The sequence below is a fragment of the Brienomyrus brachyistius genome, chromosome 3 (genome assembly GCF_023856365.1).
Source record: "Brienomyrus brachyistius isolate T26 chromosome 3, BBRACH_0.4, whole genome shotgun sequence".
NCBI lineage: Eukaryota > Metazoa > Chordata > Actinopteri > Osteoglossiformes > Mormyridae > Brienomyrus > Brienomyrus brachyistius.
In genome coordinates, this window is record NC_064535.1 from 34,894,715 (window position 1) to 34,911,405 (window position 16,691).

At 49.0% G+C, this 16,691-nt stretch overlaps 1 protein-coding gene across 3 annotated transcripts in view; it reads left to right on the forward strand.

Moving 5' to 3' along the window:
• Nucleotides 1-16,691, forward strand: part of LOC125738983 (IQ motif and SEC7 domain-containing protein 3-like) — a 60,780-nt gene that overhangs the window by 38,524 nt on the left and 5,565 nt on the right. For 2 of the 3 annotated variants that reach the window (XM_049008573.1, XM_049008575.1), the window contains exons 4-13: nucleotides 736-1,835; nucleotides 3,778-3,939; nucleotides 5,804-5,926; nucleotides 6,741-6,907; nucleotides 9,615-9,757; nucleotides 11,398-11,523; nucleotides 11,783-11,882; nucleotides 13,005-13,166; nucleotides 14,042-14,131; nucleotides 14,766-14,806. In XM_049008573.1, coding sequence (XP_048864530.1) covers nucleotides 736-1,835; nucleotides 3,778-3,939; nucleotides 5,804-5,926; nucleotides 6,741-6,907; nucleotides 9,615-9,757; nucleotides 11,398-11,523; nucleotides 11,783-11,882; nucleotides 13,005-13,166; nucleotides 14,042-14,131; nucleotides 14,766-14,806 — 2,214 coding nt within the window. The remainder of the gene's footprint in view (nucleotides 1-735; nucleotides 1,836-3,777; nucleotides 3,940-5,803; nucleotides 5,927-6,740; nucleotides 6,908-9,614; nucleotides 9,758-11,397; nucleotides 11,524-11,782; nucleotides 11,883-13,004; nucleotides 13,167-14,041; nucleotides 14,132-14,765; nucleotides 14,807-16,691) is intronic. The other variant, XM_049008574.1, reaches the window with a different exon arrangement.

A 16,691-nucleotide genomic window follows, 5' to 3' on the forward strand; every position in this document is an offset into this window, starting at 1 on the left:
TTGAAAGAGCTGTCGGCTAGCGCATCCGCTCAGAGCAAGCAAGGCGCTAAGCTGGCAGTTCATATTTCAGGCAGAGCTAAACCCGGTTAGCCTGCATGCTGGAGACTCCCCCACTATCCCGCTGAATTCACTGAGCCAGGCCCAGACACCCGTTATCTGTAAATATGTGCTTGTCAGAATCGTTTTTCTTTCAATGGGCTCTGTGGTCCCCAGTCGCAAGGCTTTCTCACGGCTCCTGCTATTTATCTTGCGCGCTCCAATAAGCTGGGGGAGGCAGAGACTGACACCCTGAAGCGGCCAAAATAAATCAGCTGGGTGAGCTGCTCTTCGGGTTTTTTTCTGTGCCTTGCAGTTGGCTGAAGGTTTATTGAGGTCTTAAGTGCTTAGCTCAGCTTTATGGGCAGTGTGTGTGTGCTTGGAGTCCTACCGCTTGACATGCTGGACTCTCAGCATCGCTTTCTCCAGATATTACCCACAGAAACCCCTCTATAAAGTTTTTTCTTATTTTTCATAACTGGTTCAGCTTATCATTAACAGTCATAGATTGCAGACTGCAGAACATGTTGCATTCTCTGACAAAAGAATGTAAAGAGTCTCTGAATTACTGAATTACTGTAACATGGATGTGTATGCTGTGACCGTCTGGTGGTTTGTTCTTTCTAGTCAGCAGGAAAATCCCTCTGCCTCCATTGTTCTTCACATGAGCTTAGTTACACTTCTTCTTCTTCTCCACAGATTGAAATGTTAGAGCACAAATATGGCGGACACCTCATCTCGCGCCGGGCCGCCTGCAGAATTCAGACCGCCTTCCGTCAGTACCAGCTGAGCAAGAACTTTGAGAAGATACGCAACTCCTTGCTGGAGAGCCGCCTTCCACGGCGCATCTCCATGCGCAAGGTTCGCGTGCAGAACTCCGAGGGCTTCTCGGCCGAGAAGGCCATGGTGGAGGGATACAATTTGGTGGGCATGCCCTTGGTGCGCTCGCCCTCGCTGCCCACCACCATCAGCGGCACCCTGACCGACCTGGAGGACTCCTTCACAGAGCAAGTGCAGTCGCTGGCCAAGTCCATAGATGATGCCCTCAGCAACTGGAGCCAGAAGACTGTGTGCTCCATGCAGGATGGAGGGAGGTACCAGTTTACCGAGACCTTCAGCCAGAGTTCATCAGGGGTCGGGGGAGGAGATCCAGAAGGGGATTCTGCTTCCCCTCATGAGGGTACCCAGGAGGACAATGTGGGGAGTGTGTCTCGTAGTACCAGCAAGCTGATGATGGCTTTCCGTGACGTAACCGTGCAGATTGACAACCAGAACTTCCATGTGTCATCTTCTGTGATGGAGTCCACCTCCGTCTCCCTGCCTAACTGTGTCCAACAGCAAGGGGCTGAGAAAACCAAAATATCTCCTGAGGGAGACCAGGATGTGTCCATGGTCCATAAAGATGGTGAGGTCCTAGATCTGCTGTCACATAGCGAATTCCCTGCCCCCCCTCCCTGTGAGGAAGAATCACTGGCTCTGGAGAAGCTCGAGGATCTGAAGCTGGAGGAAAAGGCGGTAACAGAATTGGAGATGGCTACTGAAGCTGGTCCAGAAACACTGGAAGTCAAGCGGAGTGAGTCGGACGTGGCAGACAACAGCTCCGAGCAGATGAGTAGTAGCAGCACCTCCACCTCTGCCAAGTCCACCTCTGATGTCTCCTCCAAGGAGACCCTGCAGGCCATGATCCTCAGCCTGCCCCGCCTCCACTGCGAGAACCCCGCCGTCTGCAAGTCCCCCACCCTCTCCACCGACGTCATGCGCAAGCGACTCTACAGGATCGGCCTCAACCTCTTCAACTTGTAAGTGCTGGGAGACCCCACTCCGTGTCCCTGGGTCCTTTCCACTCACAATGGGGGCTTCAGAGAAACATTTAAGTTTTTAAAGGTTAAAAGAAAAGCTGCTCTCATCTCTGGAGGTGTGTCATAGGCTAGACACTACTTTAAGATGGGCTGCCAGGGACAATAACACTGCATCAGGAGACTGTGGTTTAGGACACCGCATCTATGATCCAGTGCTTGTTTTAGCTTAGTCTAAGAGACTTTTTCATTCATCATATTTCAATTTATATAGAAGATGCTCTTATCCAAAGTGACATACAACTGAGCAAAGCAGCGTCAGATAGTCCCTGGAGAAACTGGGGTTAAGGGCCCTGCTCAGTGGTGACGTCACTCTGCCGACACTGAGGTTTGCACTGACGACCTTCCGATCACAGACACAGCGCACAGAGAGCCCTACAATTCATAAAGCATTATAAACATGGCTATAAATGTTTGTTGAAAGGCATAATACATTATAGCCATGCGTATTATGCATTATGAATTCTTTATGAAGCTGTCATCTATAATGCATTGTAGATACCTTTATAATGCATTATAATGGCTAATATAAGAATTAAGGATGCTATGTACTGCATTATGAAGGTATTTATAGTGTATTATAGATGAGAGCGTCATAAAGCCAATCAGTTGTTTAAAATTCTGTGGTATTTTTTAAATGTCAAGTACAGAAATAAAGAAATTGGCTCCTCTGTGTTTTGTCTGCCAGGCTGAAGGAGATTTCATTCAAACTAGATTTATTCAAACTGGATTTATTCAAACTGGATCTGCCACATTAATTTTGCATGAAGGCATTCGGCTTGTTTGCTCTTGTAACACCAGCTGTTTTAGGTCATTAGTCAGGTCTGTATCATCATGAGTATAATTGTACAAGGTAGAGTGACTCCCACTTGGTATCTGTCCAGAACTCAGATGAAACGCGCGCTTTGACTCGTTGAGTTGCAGATCGAGAGTCACATCCAGGCTTTAGAGAGGAATGTTTTCCAAAACTAGATCAGATCATTTGCTGGGGGTCACGCCAGCCTTAGGCGCTGCTGCTCCACGTTTGTCCCGTGGGACAGTCTGTCAGAGACAGCCAGGGGAGGATTTCTACATGACCCATTTGGCCGGGTCAGGATGGACAGCTTCCCCCAGGGCCCTGGTGCCCCTCCAGCATGAGAGAGCCGTAAACACAGGCACTCAGTGGAGGGGGGGGTTGCCTTATCAGTGGCTGCTTTGTGTCTGAGGAAATCGGCATGGTCCCAGCACAGCCCAGTTACCTGTGGTGTATGTGAGCCTCTTTAATGCCGCCATGACGAAAGTGAGACACTGATTCAATCACATTAAACCACTGGTTTGATTTCTGTTGTAAATATCAAGGAAACTGGCAAGTATGACTTCTTTACTCTTTGATGAGTAATCGAGAGCTGGATCCCCCCACCCCACCAGCCCCAGAAAAAGGGGCTTTTGCCAGAGCCACAGACAAATAAAGTTCAGCGGGAGCACAGGTTCCCAGTGAGTTGAGACCACTGGCTCCTCCTCTGGTCCTTTCTGTGACTCTGGCTACTCCGGGTGAGTGTCCTCTCATGCCCTCACTTCGTTTGGTCTGTGAACCCGGGTCGAGGACCCGCATCCAGCTTTCAGGCTCGACACAGCAGGCGCGCATTTAATGCACCGATAAGTAAATAAGTACCGTTTCTGTATTGAGATGACACCTTTTGTTTGATGCACTTAGGACTGTGCTGCTCAGATTACGCCGTTTGATCAACGTAATGGTTTCCGAGCAGCTGTTTTACTGCCAAAACAAACCCCGAATTTGCGCTTGACTGCCGGAGACGATTCATGTTATTACAAAACGTTTGAGACCAGAGTCAGGCGTCTGGATGTGTGTGTGGAGTCGCTTCATCGGTGGTCGCTTTCCCTGCAGGAATCCCGACCGAGGCGTCCAGTTCCTCGTCGCTCGAGGCTTCATCCCAGACACCCCCATTGGCGTGGCTCACTTCCTGCTTCAGCGGAAGGGGCTGAGCCGCCAGATGATCGGCGAGTTCCTGGGCAACAGCAAGAAGCAGTTCAACAAGGATATTCTGGAGTGAGTCCTGGCTGACATCTCGCTCGCCTCCTGACAGATCTCAGATCAGTGCCTGGATGGCAGTCGGCCCTTAACTTAATGTTCAGAGCATTAAAAACATTGTAAGTGGTTACACAATGACCTACCTTACAGAGGTCTGTCTAAAACAGCACATTATAGTCATTGTATAAATTATATTTAAGTGTATGCAGCAGCTTAATCAGAACCCTGCTTGCTTCAGTAAACTAAGAAATAAAATAAACACTTCAAGTGGCTAATTCAAAATGGCACAGCTAAGCTGAGAGACCGGCTGAAGGGCCCAGCATTAAGCAACGTACCACTGGCCAGCCGAGCCTCGTTCTCCCTGACAGAGTAATTAGCCCAGACAGTGTCAGCTGGGTCTTCTTACCTGAGGCGTCTGCTGGCACGGCGCTGTAGAATCGTTGGCATGGCAACAGGCGAGCTCGCTCCTCACCCCGGCATTATTTATACATACGCGTCCTATTGCCTACAAAGCCAGCCAAGCAGGCGACACGATAATGATGATGACGGTGATGATAACGATGAAGACAAGGACAATGACAGACTGTGGTAAAAATGAAGGGGAAAAGTCCTGCCTCAGGCTTGTGGCCAGAAATCTGAAGCACGGTGGGTGAGGTGGAAGGTTTCCGAGGAGCACTGACTCGATTCAGCCAGTCCGGTTTAATCTCCAGGTAACAGAGAAGCTGGACAGGCTGGATGCACCTGTGAAGCGCCGTCTGAGGCCTCCGGTCCTCCCACCAGCACAGTGAATTATCACTCGTATTTCATTTGCACCGACAGGCTGCTGTCCCCTGCCTCCACCCCCTCACCTGACCCCTAAACCCTACTGCTGATTGGCTGGTCCCCTGAGTTCATGGGGGGTCACGTCTCCACAGAAATGACTTTGAAATCTATTCAGAATCCACCCATCCTGTTGTACATTCAGCAATCTGCTCCATCTCCTGTTCACCTGACTGAGGTGTCCACTCACCGCCTGCGGATCCTGCTCCATTTCCTGTTCACCTGACTGAGGTGTCCACTCACTGCCTGCGGGTCCTGCTCCATTTCCTATTCACCTGACTGAGGTGTCCATTCACTGCCTGCGGGTCCTGCGCCATCTCCTGTTCACCTGACTGAGGTGTCCACTTACTGCCTGCGGGTCCTGCACCATCTCCTGTTCTTCTGACTGAGGTGTCCACTCATTTGGAGGCATGGATTACTGACGATATCCAGTTTATATTAGAAAGTGTTGCTGATGCGCTGCACTGCTCTCACGGGGTCTGCAGAGTATTCAGGGTATAATCACAGCCCCAACCACCATGCATCCAGACTATTATTATGCAGATGGATCGTTGGAATGTGCGGCTGCTGTCTGCAGCTTCACGTTGTGGACTCCAGCGTACTGGAACTGTGCCAAACTGATCCTGAACTCGGAAAATGTGTGCGTGGCTTGTAACACCTGAGAATGCAGGCTGGCGTTCAGATCCACTCAGGGAGTTTGGAGTGCTGCTAATGGAGTTTAAAGTTCTGGGCATTTGGATACCATTTGGATTTTTTAAAAGACTTAACTGGAACGCAAGATCATAAGATGCACTTAATTACATCTAACAGCCACAGATGATGCCTTGAATTGCAGGCAGATGGTCTAAGCAAAAACAGCCTAATGCAAATATACCTTTAACCTGAAGGTTGCTGGTTCTTGACCCAGCCTAGGTACTTAATCCAGGTTGTTCCTCTACTCAGATGTGCCGACGTGCAGTAAAGCCCAAGCTGATCAGGGGATACATAGGGATGTTATGCACTTCAAATGCAGCCCCCAGCTGACCATGTCCTTTGGGCCCCACCCTCTGTGTGGCTTTTTCAGCTGCGTGGTGGATGAGATGGATTTCTCAGGGATGGAGCTGGATGAGGCCTTGCGGAAGTTCCAGGCACACATCCGGGTGCAGGGCGAGGCCCAGAAGGTGGAGCGGCTCATCGAGGCCTTCAGGTGGGGACGCTCAGTGGGGGTCCAGGGAGAGAATAATAAATCAGATTTCTAGGTTACTTCCCCTCTAGTTCCTTGGTCCCACCTCCTCTACAATCTGATTGGTTATCTCTCTGAACCAGTCATTTTTCCTTCTGCCCTCAGAACGTTTTTGTCTAAGTAAAACTTCCACGAGCCTTACACAGGAGCACATTAGCTGTAACTCTGTAGAAGAGCGCAAATTAGAGACCGCTAGATGTGGTATCCAATCAGAAACCAGCATCTGTACCACATGCAGCTTCCCCCACAGCTGGTTGGCAGGTCTTTCCAATGAGTCCTACTTATCTAATTATCAGTTAGCTAAATGCCAATCTTCAGCAGAGCTGATGGATTGTAAGGGAGAGTTCAATTACCTCCCCAAAGTAATGCAATTAAGAGGCCCATGGGTCAGAGAGTTCTGTGTGCTTTAATGTAACACACTAACAGTGAAGCTGTAGCAGAGTCAGAACCAGAACTCACTTTATTGCCAGTATGTACAAACACACCAGAATTGTTTGCGGTCCAGTGCCAAACATGAAGTTAACGGATTGAAGATCTGGGTGTGGGACCCAGAAGGCTTCAGGTTCACATCCCATGAGGGACCACACTTCTGAGCACGGCACCAAGCCGCGGTTGGCATCTGTTTGCAGCTGTGTGGGGCTCCAGTTGGCTGGGCAGAGCTGCGTTTGTGAGAGCTGACACTGGACCAGCAACACGGACACAAACACATATAGGAGTGAATGGAAGGTAATTAGTTATAATAGTGATTAAAATGTGAATCCACCTCCCCCATTCACAGCCAGCGCTACTGCATGTGCAACTCAGATGTGGTGCAGAAATTCCACAATCCGGACACCATCTTCATCCTGGCCTTTGCCATCATTCTCCTCAACACTGACATGTACAGCCCCAGCGTCAAAGCTGACCGCAAGATGCTGCTCGAGGACTTCATACGCAACCTCCGAGGTAGGTGGGAGGGGGCCATGGGGAGGGGAGGGGCTCAGGCTACAGGGGAATGCACCGGAGAGCAGAGACAGATGACCTGGCCAGTGGATGCTGCGAAATACTCTGCAATAAACTGGTAAACATCCTAAAGATGAATGTGTATCTTAAAATGAGACAAATCAGAATATATTTGTTATCCAGTGTGTGTAAATCTGACAGCCTCATCCAATGACCTGGCAATGATAGGGAGGCTGTTTTATAAGTGAACGCCTAGCAGGTCATGTGTATCTCTCACACACGGACCACGCGGGCTCACAGTCTTACAGTCTTGTTTTGATCATCTCACACGTTCTAGAACAAACAGCGAATGTCACTGAAACTCTCAGCTTTCAGAATAGACGTGATTTCACACATGTTTGACACACAGGGGTCCTGTGGGTTTGAAGCATATTAGACATTTTGATATCGGTATGTGTTTCTGTCACAGTGGATTTTTCCATTCTGTCGTGGATTTTCTAGCATTTTCCGATAAGTTTGTAAATATTTATCAGACGTGCTGCCAAGGGCTGCAGACCGTAGGTAACACCTCCTGAATTTCTTTGTGTGAACGTGGTTCCCGCTTTGAATTCTATCTCTAACGCTTCCCCGTCTCCCTCTTCCTGCTGTCCCTCCCACGACCTCCCACACCAGTGTCTGCAAGAGCAGCACCTGCTCCTTTAATTAATTAGGCGAAAATCAATTAGGAGAAGCAAGTGTCAACAGTTATCAGGGGTCATGTGTCTGCCTCTGTGCTCTGAACAGAAAAGACCAAAGAAATATGGAACGGGGGTTGCAAATAGACCCATAATGCTGAGTTTTTTAAACATCCTACTGCCAGCAGTCTGAGTGAACCTCTTCCATCCACGTGTCACATACATTCACTCACACATGCATTGACTCACATGTACTAGGGAGACACTGCCAAATTAGCCTGACTGACCTGCATGTATGAATCAGCTCAAAGACACCATGGCTCAGGGAAAAATACTCACGTTAAATTCAGGAATAATGCTGACAGCATGTAATGTGAAGTGCAAGCACTGGAGAGCGGCCACCTCTGGTCAGTGTGCTTCTTGCTCAGGGAGGAGGGGGCACTGCCCAATGCTCATTACCCATAATCCTGCTCCTCAGCTGTTCCTCACTGTGCTTACCTTGGAAAAGGCGTACGACTGTGTGCCTCTGGGGTCCTGTGGGGGCGCGTCAGGGGTATGGACTGTGCTGTTACAGGCTATGGGGTCCCTGCACATCCGGAGTGAGAGTTTGGTTCCCATTGGCAGCAGTAAGTCAGACTCGTTCCTAGTGTGTGTTGGACTCCGATAGGGCTGCCCGTTGTCACTGATTCTGTTTGCAGCTTTTATAGACAGAATTTATAGGTGCTTTTTGCAGATGATGTGGTCCCGTCGGCCAGTTCGTGGCTGAGTGTGAAGCGGCCAGGATGGGGTTCAGCACCTCCATATCGGAGGTCATGGCTCTCGACCGGAAAAGAGTGGATTGCCCTCTCCTGGTGGGGGATGAGATGCTGCCTCATGTGGGGGAGCTCAAGTATCTCGGGGTCTCATTCATGAGTGAGGGAAGAAGGGAACGGGAGATGAACTGGAGGATGAGTGCAGTACTGGCAGTAATATGGACGGTGTACCATTCTGTCATTGTAAAGAGGCAGTGAGCCAGAAGGCAAAGGTATCGATTTACTGTTTGATCTACCTTCCTACCCTAATCTGTGGTCATGAGATTTGGGTCGTGACTGAAAGAATGAGATTGCAGATACAAGCAGCAGAGATGAGTCTCCTTTGAATGGTGTCTGGGCTCAGCCTTAGAGAGAGGGGGAGGAGCTCAGACATCGGGGAGGAGCTCAATGTAGAGCCGCTGCTCCTCCGCATAGAAAGGAGAAAGCTGAGGTGGTACCCAGTTCCCTGGGTAGATGTTTCGGGCTTGTCCAAGCAGGAAGAGGCCCCGGGGCAGACCCAAGATAGACTGGGGAGATTATATCTCTGGGCTGGCCTGGGAACACCTTAGGTTGCCCTCATAAGAGCTGGAGGAGGTGGCTGGTGAGAGGGTGGTCTGGGTATCCCTGCTTTGACCGCTGCCCCCGTGACCCGACCCCAGATAAGCAGCAGATAATCAATGGATGGATGGCAGGATGGATGGATCCAAATGAGTCTGAATACTTTAAAAGAAAAAATAAAATAAAATGCTTTGAAATTGATTTTATGTGAAATTTGGAAAAATATAACCCTCTCTCATACTCGTTAAACTACTTTGTCCCACTTGCCTGTTGTTAATCACTATTAGACAGGTTATCTGACCTTTAAGCGACATTCCGCAGCATCATGCTAATGGGGCTGTTATTCAAATTCCCCTTAGAACATAAATGGGATAGTGGATGGGTTCTCTGTGCCCAGCACCAATAAAACCATGCCTCTGCCAGTGCTTTGTACTGGTAGGTTATTCCTGCAGCTGTCAGATCCAGACTTCACTGAGCACCAGAGCCGCTGCAGGGCTTCTGCTCTCGTAGTGGCTCAGCGGGAGCCCCTGCACTCCTGAGCGGGAGCCCCTGCACTCCTGAGCGGGAGCCCCTGCACTCCTGAGCGGGAGCCCCCTGTACTCCTGAGCGGGAGCCCCTGCACTCCTGAGTGGGAGCCCCCGCGTTCCTAAGCAGTTCCTCACACGCAGCTTGGTGTGTTTGGCCCAGCAGGTGTGGACGACGGCGTGGACATCCCCCGCGACATGGTGGCCGGCATCTACGAGCGCATTCAGCAGAGAGAGCTGCGCTCCAATGAGGACCATGTGACCTACGTCACCAAGGTGGAGCAGTCCATCCTGGGCATGAAGACGGTGAGTGTGCATTTCCTACCTGGCCGTGACTAACGGTGATATTTATACCGCAGACATTTATATACCTAGTCAAACATGGGATTTAACTACTATAAAAGAGAATATAGTTCCCTAAATAAATACAGTTCGCAATGGACACTATGGAAATGCACCAAGCTTGCAGTTTAAGTGCTACATTTGATGCTGATTTTTCCATCAATCCTCGCCCAGGGCTTTTCGCGGGCTCCGTCTCTATGGTAAATAGAGAGCCATCACCATTTCCCGCTCTCTGTGGTGGCAGGAACATTACCTTAGCGTTCCGAAACTGATAGCTGACTCAGTCGTTCACGCAACGTTACCTGACATGTCCGGGTGAAAGAGCTGAGCTGTTAGGGGGATTAGTAAATACTAAAAGGCAATAAAAAACATGTATGTGTCAGCTGCCAGCATGAGGATTGAAGAGGCATTTCCGATGTGCATTTGCTGTAATAACAAACTCAGTCTCTGGATGGCAGAAGGGAGCCCGGCTGTAGGACAAGATGCTGCCCTGTTTTCTGTTGTGTATGTCTCGTACTCCAGTTGTGTTTGGGCTCTTTCTCAGCTGTGATAAACATTGTCTATTGGAAATCATCAACAAAGCAGCGTCTTTTATCTCAGACTGCAGTGACATCACACTTCGTGGCTAATTTGAGAGTCACGCAGTGACAGGGACACAAAGCAGGCTGGTGAATAAACGCAGGAGGGCCTTGTGTCGGTGACGCTCGTTAGTGACGGGAGGAAGTTGCCCACGATCAGGCCACTCGCAGCTGCCTCCATTTGTTCTGTTTTTGAGTTATGCCCTACTTCAGTGCCTAGTTCATTTTCTGGAATCCAAAATTAAATCCAAAAAAACTGTTCCAATGCCAGGGGCAGGGACTCCTGCAGCAGGGCAGAGTCAGGTGACAAAGCCGTTTATCCAATCAGTGTTGATCGTTCCCAGCAACCTGGTTGGCTGGCCTCCCACCCACATGCTGGTCTCACTGCAGTTGCTCTTTAATCCTTCCTGCGCAGTTGAGCAACAGAGCACATGTCTTTCCCAGTAGGACGTCCTGTGTTGCATTGATCCTACTGTCGCAGTCGGGCACTGAAAGCTGCAGTAAACACATGCAATTTTAGGTCACTTTACGTTGCGACTTATGGCTGCAATCCCTTGATGTTTATGTGGACTCGCATCAGGACTGTTTAAAACATGTTTCAGGATCAGAGTCCGAGTCAAACAGACTCTATAATGTCTGATGGTTATGAAGCGGCTTATGATTTTTGCTGTTTTGTAAATGATGGGATCTGAGTCTTTGAGAATATTTATGAACTTTGTGAAGCTGACTCGAATGAGGCAGGTCAGCAACTCAACAACTTCCCCCCTAATCTGCTGGACGGGGAGCAGAGATGGATGAGAAATTTTTTATTAATGTCACGGAGTTGCCCCGTGCTGCCAATGATTAGTTCATTTTAACCACTGAAACCTCCGTGCTGCTCACAGAAGATCAGTTTGTTGGTTTCAGATGCAACTGAGACTCAGAGGGAAGTGGTGTGGGTGAAGGACCCACAGAGGAAACCAAAGTGGTTCATTTCTGCTGTGGTCTGGCTGAAGGACTCTATCTCTACTGTCTCTGCTGTCCAAGGTGCTGTCAGTGCCTCATCGGAGGCTAGTGTGCTGCAGTCGGATTTTTGAGGTGATGGACATCAACAAGGCACAGAAACAAGCTGCTCACCAGAGGGAGGTTTTCCTCTTCAATGACCTCATCGTGGTACAGCTTCCCACTCTATTTCCATGTCACAGCTGCTGATAATTGTTTTCCTGTTTTGCATCTATTGGACCTGAATGTGTCCCTTTTTGTTCTACTGCTGTATCTCGCAGTATCACGTTCACACAAGGAGGCCCATGAGAGCTCTTGTGCAGTCACAGTCACATGACACACTCACACTTGTGTAGGGCTGTGCCCCACAGCCTTCTGTGTACGCGAAGCTTTTGCTTACCCTTTGCGTGTTATCGCTCTCTCTGCTCAGATCCTAAAGCTCAGTCCAAAGAAGCGGAGCTCTGCCACCTACACTTTTTGTAGGGCCTTGGGTCTCTTGGGGATGCAGTACCACCTGTTTGAGAATGAGTGTAAGTCAGAACTGCACGTGTCTCTGATGATGATATTGTGCTGCACTGTCAGAAACTGTACACCCTGCATGTTCCTCCTGCCTGACAGCAAACCCTGCATGTTCCTCCTGCCTGACAGCAAACCCTGCATGTTCCTCCTGCCTGACAGCAAACCCTATATGTTCCTCCTGCCTGACAGCAAAACTTGCATGTTCCTCCTGCCTGACAGCAAACCCTGTATGTTCCTCCTGCCTGACAGCAAACCCTGCATGTTCCTCCTGCCTGACAGCAAACCCTGCATGTTCCTCCTGCCTGACAGCAAACCCTGTATGTTCCTCCGGCCTGACAGCAAAACCTGTATGTTCCTCCTGCCTGACAGCAAACCCTGTATGTTCCTCCTGCCTGACAGCAAAACCTGTATGTTCCTCCTGCCTGACAGCAAACCCTGCATGTTCCTCCTATCTGATAATAAACACATTCCTCCTATGAATGATCTCAGAAGGAGGACAGGATCGGCTGCTATGCATGACATTTTAAAATTATGTCCTTATTATCCTGTAATATGATGTAACATAATGTTCCAGATTTGTTGTATACAAAATATGTTTTCTGTATAGTCCATTAAAATTCCATTTTTTCAGACAGACACACTCATGAACATAATAATGATGGTAACATGTTATTTATCATAATTATTGTATAATATATTTGATGGATTTTCTAGGGTTTAGTCAAGTATTTAGCATATGCCGTTTTTTGTTCAGATATTCTCCTGTGTTTGAACATTGATTTGGAGAGATAGATCCATTTTTATCTGAAGGCCAACTTTTCGTTGAAATTCTGGGCTGCTTCCATAATAGTACGTCTCCTGTGCCAGTTTGCTCCCATTTAAACACCCACTCTTACAGACACCCACAGTGAGGCCACATCTGTAACTTACCGCTCGGCTGTCCAGCAGAAATAGTGCTTATTGTTAACACACCACATATCACATCCCTCAGAAGTAAGGGGGAAAGGCGAAGAGCAGCTTGGCTTTTCCATTCAGTGCTTTTACTTGAACTTGTGAGCTTCCGTTTCCTTGAGCAGGCCTTTTTTAGCCCCATCCAGACCTTCTCCCTCACTCTCCTGCTGCCTTTCTTGCAGACCACCACCACGGCATCACCATCGTGTCTCCTTGCCCTGGGTCAGAGAAGAAGCAGGTCCTCAACTTCTGTGGGCAGAGTGCGGAGGAGCTGCAGAAGTTCGTGGAGGACCTGAAGGAGTCCATCGCAGAGGTGCATGAGATGGAGCAGATCCAGACTGAGTGTGAGTGTGAGCGGTGTGGCCGGGCGGCCAGGATCGCACCTCGTCTCAGCTGTGATATCCAGTCAGGAAACATATTGGCAAAGAAATAAACTCAAGCCGTAAACACCGATTATCGGGTTACACTGTGCGAGAAGCTGCTGTTACCATGCAGTCAGTCTGAACAGCCCTTGTCAGGGTGTGGAAGAGCAGAACCACTGCTTTGGGGTTCCTTACGGGGCTTGGCAGCAGCACCAGCTTGTTCTCTTGTCATTTTCCCGCCTAAGGGATTGAGCTGAGCTCCTGCAAGCCAAACCTTTGAAGGAGAGGAGCAGGACACGGGCAGGGTCACGCAGCCACGGGGCAGCTCATTGTCACACTTTTGGCAGAATCCACAGAAATTATTAGCCAGTCCACTGTGGCCCGCGATCCGGAACACAGGAAGCACTAAGGAGCTGTAGGGCTGCCCAGCCCCTGGGGTCCTGTCCTACTGCCCCGGTGTCCGCATATCGTCCTCGTGGAGAGAGAGCGAGATTCATGCCAGCCTTTTGCAGGTTTGCTGAGCGATGGACCACGGACCATATAGAGAAGCTAAAAAACTGAGAAAAGCGGTTATTTTCAGTTTTTCTTTCCTCCTGCTTGTCAACGCATCTGTATTAAAGGATTTTCTTCCCAAGCGAAGGGATAACAGTGAGTTTTTGTTTGGACAGAAAATCTCAGCCTCATCCATCACTTTGAAGTGCGTGAATGAGATCATTATACCTGACTCAGCATGGCAGGACGCAGGGCAGGGGCTGCATACCCAAAGCACAGGCAGCATCTCGGAGGATCTTATCACTGCTGAAGGCTGCTCTGCCTACCTGCACCCTCAGTGATGCCCTTCCCTTTGTGTCCTGCAGGGGAGCTAGAGAGTCAGCATGAAGCCAGGAGTCATTCCGCTAAAAATGGAACGCAGCTGGAGATCCAAGCCCAGCAGGCTTCACCTCTTGGTACGGCCTCCTGTAGCAGAGCAGACGACCGTCTGAAACTGCGGAACAATCTCTGCTTTCTTCTTGGAAAAGCATGTGTTTCAGGGAAAGCGTCATTTCATTAATCTGATGTCCGCAACAGGGCTTTCGGGGTGTTTTAGAGGGTAACTCATCCCCAAACTGAAATGATGATGGGCACATCTACACCGGCCTATTCAGAGGTTCTGAGGGTTGCTACCACAGCAAGCAAAGGTCACTACACCCTATCCACAAGAGCGTCACCTACAGGAGTTTTCCTAAAATGAAATTTTATTTTCCATTTGCACAAGTACATTGGAATGTTAACTGCCATAAATCCCACCTTGTTCTCCCTTTTTGGACATACATATAGAGGTTTGAAGCTTGGGGTCTGAGCACGGGGTCGGCCATTTATTCAGCACCCCTGGTGCATTTTTGGAGGGGGGGGGTTTAAGGGCCTTGCTCAAGAGATTCTGCTGAGGATGAAATTTGAATCAGAAATTTTCTGTGTGCGGAGTGAGGTCTAACCATCCAGGCCACCCTCTGCTCCCTTTCCCTGGTTGAGCTTTGAAAACTCTGTAGCCATCCCTATCCTTCACTGGTGCTCACGGCCGCTCCTGCTGGGCTGTTTTTCCAGGCAAGCGGTATCTGGAAGGGAGAAATGGGAGCAGCTCAGAGGTGAGTCCTAACTAAGGTCCAGAAGGACAGAGGTAAGTCTTTGGGCTCAGACCCGCTGGAGATGACATTCGACTCTGCATGCATGCATGCCTGCTCTGCTGCGTGTCCTCCTGAGTGCACCTTCATCGTTTGTCTCCAGTCGTTCCAAAAGTGCCTCCCTGCTCTGAGGAATGCACACTTCATGAAATATTGAACAATGTTATTATTTTTTTGCCAGCGTGGTGGGTTTCTGCTTAAATATGCAGACGACTGCTGTTGCCTAAAGAGTCCGTTGGAAGCCACTCTCCATGGAGGTAGAAAAAAAATCCCCTTTTTATCTGCAAAGTAGCAAAAAAAAGCAAGATACAAATAGGAAGTTTATGAGTTGAAAGTTGGTGACAGGGAACCACGATCCAGTGTTAAGTGGGAAACTTTGAAATGGAAAAGCTGATTGGACCAGGTCGGATCCCAGGCAGACCAGATAAAAGAACCTCAAACAGAGCCCAGCACGTAGCTGCTCACAGATAACCGTGGTTATTATTGTCTGGTAAACAGAGTAATATACACGTAAGAAGGAGATATGACTGGGAGATGAACGTAATGTTCACACTGTAATACCCTTTCACTGGAATTTGCAATTTTACAGGCTCCACCTGGCACGATGGCACTTTAATTACATGAATCCATCATGCCTCTCCCTCCGTTGTGATAAATGCAGTGTGACGTTTAAGGTGTAGTAATGGCTGATGCTGCCCCAGGTGTTTTGAAGGGCCCAGTGGCGACGGACGGGATTCAAACTGGCAGCCTTCTGATCTCAGGCACATCTACTCCCCCCAGTACTGATGGCATACTGATGCTGAATTATCTGTGTTCATGCTGATAGGCAATTCCTCCATCCAGTGGGGGGCGCCACACCCAGCGTTATCTCATGGTGGGGCCAAGGCCCCTACATGCTGCACTGCTTAGCTTCTTGTACAGACGGCTTTGTGACCTCAGAGCTTCTCTTAGATGCATACTGGGCCTTTGGGGGCTGTGTTGTGTCTCCAGTCCGAGTTGACATCTTAGTCTCTTTCAAAAGGGCCCGTGCAGTTAGGAGTGTGCAGTTCACCAAAAGGTACTGCTTTCCTGCATGAGGAAGCTTCATGTCAGAGTCTGACAGAAATTTTAGATGATTTCCTGTCAGCTGCACTCCCCACCTTTCCCAAATTAGAAAAGCTTCATTTTCAGTGACTGATGGATCATCGCTGTCACCCTCAGGACCGATGATGATGTAGGCCTCTGGATAACGCTGTCTGTTAGCCTAGAGAATCCAGGCTGTGTCTCAGAGGGGCTGCACTGCGGTGGGCTGGGGGCTTCTAGGAGCAGACTAATGACCACCCTCCTCCCCAAAACACTTTCCTTTCACTATTTCTTTTGGAGTGGCTCTGCTTTAAATTGCTCAAATCTTCTGCAATGATATATTGCTGCTCGACTTGCGTTCGATCCAGACTGGCTCGGTTTTAGACTTTCCCAAAAGTAACTGTTTTCTTTGAGACAGACAGGATTTGCCAGTGCAGACTGTGTGGGAGGTTTAGTGCACTTGGAAAGCTAAACTAGTTAGAGTTTGGTGGACAGGAAAAGCAGATAAACAGCTGCACTCACAGCAACTGAAAGCGTGAAAACTAGAGCTGTAAGAAGTGAGGCTGTTAATCAATAGCTTTAAAGAACAGTGGGCGGGGTTTACAGTCCTGTTAATCAATAGCTTTAAAGAACAGTGGGCGGGGTTTACAGTCCTGTTAATCAATAGCTTTAAAGAACAGTGGGCGGGGTTTACAGTCCTTTTAGTCAATAGCTTTAAAGAACAGTGGGCGGGGTTTACAGTCGTGTTAATCAATAGCTTTAAAGAACAGTGGGCGGGGTTTACAGT